Source organism: Apodemus sylvaticus, chromosome 14 (assembly GCF_947179515.1).
Source record: "Apodemus sylvaticus chromosome 14, mApoSyl1.1, whole genome shotgun sequence".
Taxonomy (NCBI): Eukaryota; Metazoa; Chordata; class Mammalia; order Rodentia; family Muridae; genus Apodemus; species Apodemus sylvaticus.
Window position 1 is genome coordinate 74804508 of NC_067485.1, and position 3138 is coordinate 74807645.

Consider the following 3138-nt stretch of genomic DNA (forward strand, 5'->3'; position numbering starts at 1 on the left):
AATTAATTAACTGGACGGGTATTTGTAGTTTCTCATTTACCTCCAAGCTTCCTGTGTCTAGGTATCTTCTGAGAAGGCCTCCAATTCCTGCCTTTGCTGTGTGCAATCCGTCAGCTGCGAGGCCTGTGGTGAAATGCACAGAGCTCACACTGGGTGAAACTGAAGTGGCGAAGCTTAGGTGTCTCTAAGAACTCTTATCCCCAAGATAAAAAGCAAATGACCTCAGAGGGAGCAGCCTTTAGCATTTCCCACAGAGGCCTGGGTCCTCTACAAGAGGGCATCAGATCCCATTACAGATGGTTGTGAGCCACCACGTGGGGACTGGGAATTGAACTCAGGACCTCTGGAAGAACAGTCGGTGCTCTTAACCACTGAGCTATCTCTCCAGCCCCTGATCATTCTTTAGAGGGTCCTATGAACTGACAGCTTGCTATTTATATACAGTATAAACAATTGAGATCTCAGGCAACTAACGTAGAGCTGCTATTCGTGAGGCAGACAGATTAACCATCTTTTTGTCTCATGTGGCCTGTGTTCACAAGCTTGGCCCAAGTACCAATCACAGAGTTACCATGAAACCAACTAAATGTGCATTTTATCTTAAATGGCTGGAAACCTTATTTGAGAAAAATATATCTTAGCAGAGATCGTACCTTAGTCAGAAGTTTTTCAGTTTTTAAAACTGTGTTTTAAAATGATTGTAAACTAAATCTGCTTTCTTTAGGGTAAAAACCATAAATGCAAGAGGCTGGAGAGTTGGCTCAGCAGAGGGACTCTGAGTTCAGTTTCTAGAGCACCTGTGTCATTTCACAGTCGTCTGACTCCAGTTCCAGGGGATCAGGTACCCTCTCTAACCCCGGCAGGCTTGTACACATGCTGAACACCCACACACGGATCATAGTTCTTTTAAAAACTGTAAATAAAACCATATCCCCATACACACACACACACACACACACACACACACACACACACAAACACACACACAATGTATCCTGATTGGTTCTTTAGTATGAACTTTGTAAATGACATCAGGACCCAGTGGTCATGGAAAATAAAACAATGCATGATCTCACAGCCTATGGACCACCAGTTAGATCCTACTAGATCTAATATGTATTCTAGGGCAGTTCTTTCTCCAGTATGGCCCAGAGAAACCAAAAGTTGGACACACGTGTGATTTATTTACATGTATGGGTATTTAGCCTGCATGGACGTCTGGTCAGTATGTCATGAAGTGCTCATGAAGGCCAATCGAGGGTGCTGAATCTGGGACTTGAGTTATAGACAGCTGTGAGCCACTGTCTTGGTGCTGGAATTGAGGGTGGATTATCTGGAAGAACAATCAGTGCTCCTACCTGCTGAGCCATCTCAACAGATTCTAAAAGATTTCTTAATAAAATAAAGTGAGATCTCTTCCCTGGTCTTATTCTAGCAAAAGCAAATGATTACAGTGACCTGTCAGAATCAGGCCACGCCTGCCTGACCACACACAGATGCCGCTGTGCTTTAAGAATTTGCTATTTTTTCCAAATTTTCTTACATGACATTTTACAATAGTATTCTTTAATGGGTAAAAATTCATCAGGAAAATGGAACAAAGATAAAATGAGTTTTGACACTTAAAAAAAAAACATAAGATTTTATTATAAATTTACCCAAACAACTATTCAGTAGTATTTAAATAGATGATTTTTTTAATACAAAACAAACCCCCTAACACAGTAGAGTTACACAGTGCCTTGGCTAACATCAATTTGATGCTTTACAATTTCAATGTGTTGTTAACAAATTTTCAAACTTAAGCAAGTTTAGATATGTCTTCATATTGAATACCTTCAACTCTGCGTCCTTTCAAAGGTCCAGTTTCAATGACGATTGTGGCTGAAAAAGTCTTCTCATTGATGGATTCCAGGGTGCCTTCATTTCCTCTGTAGCCTCCGTTTAAAACTAGAACCCTTTTCCCTGGGGCTGGAATGACTGTCTCTAAATGAGTCTGGTCCAGTTTCAGCCTGTCTCCAGAGTCAGTCATCTTTACCACAGCTGTGTACCTGTCAATCACTTCCTTAACAACCCCTTTTCTCTTGTGATATTTCTCCCCAAGCTTCTTCGTGATAATTTTCACAATGATCCCAGGCTGTAACCAGGAGTCTGTCCTCGAGGTCCTTTTCTTTTCCTCTTCAATCTCCATAATCTCATCCAGGGCGGACTTCTTCTTCTTCTTCGCAGGCTGAGCTGAGCCCTGGGAAGACTCCTTCCGCTTCACGGATGCCGCACTCCCCAGCGTCTTCAGCGCACTTGGTCCCAGGGAGCCTGCCTTGGACGTTGTAGCTCCCGCTGAGCTGCCGGCTCCTTTATTCAGATTGAACGTAACTTTTTCTTCGTCATTTTCTCGGCTTAATTCTGTAAAAACAGGTGTCTCCTGCTCTTTCCCTTCCAGGCCTCTTCTTACCTGCTCCTCAATGAATTTGGCGGTCTTTTCTTCATCGTCAAGATCCTGCTTCTTCTTCTTTTCTAATTCCAGTTGCCGACGGATAGTTTCCGGGTCTCTGTCTATGTACTGAAGGTACCAGCCTTTTGGTGTCTCGTCCACTTTACACAAGCCTTAAAAACAAAACGACAGCGTGACTGTACAGATGCGGAGGAAACCACACATGTAAAGCCTTCCACCTCTGCACACTCACTCATTCGGCAACTCCAATCAATATCCTGGAACACACAGACCGGAAATAGTTATTACTTCCATGCTTACACAGCTACACTGAGCCAACAGGCAAGGGGACACATAAGTAAGTACTTTAGGAACAACTGATCAACACATAGTCCTTGCTATCTGATAAATATTAAATGACCTGTTAACTTAGAATGAAGTAACACATTAAATAAGCAAAATACTAGGCCCAAGTTCCTGTCTTCCTAATTTCTCATCAGGTAAAGATTAGAAATGAGAGAAGAGCACACCTGAGCCCTAACCTCATAGAGAATGAGCTTCCCAAAGAAGGACAGTAATGCTGCCATCACCCTAACACTTAGGAGGCTGAGGCAGGAGGACATCCATGAGTTCCAGGTCAACCTGGGATACACACTGAGTTCTAGAGCAGCTTAGAGTACAGTGTGAGCTATTGTTTCAACAAATGA

At 42.8% G+C, this 3138-nt stretch overlaps 1 protein-coding gene across 1 annotated transcript in view; it reads right to left on the bottom strand.

The window, feature by feature from the left end:
* Nucleotides 1–1622: 1622 nt before the first annotated feature.
* Nucleotides 1623–3138, bottom strand: part of Kin (Kin17 DNA and RNA binding protein) — a 13153-nt gene continuing 11637 nt past the window's right edge. The window contains exon 5 of the mRNA XM_052157297.1: nucleotides 1623–2604. Coding sequence (XP_052013257.1) covers nucleotides 1802–2604 — 803 coding nt within the window. The 3' untranslated portion in view covers nucleotides 1623–1801. The remainder of the gene's footprint in view (nucleotides 2605–3138) is intronic.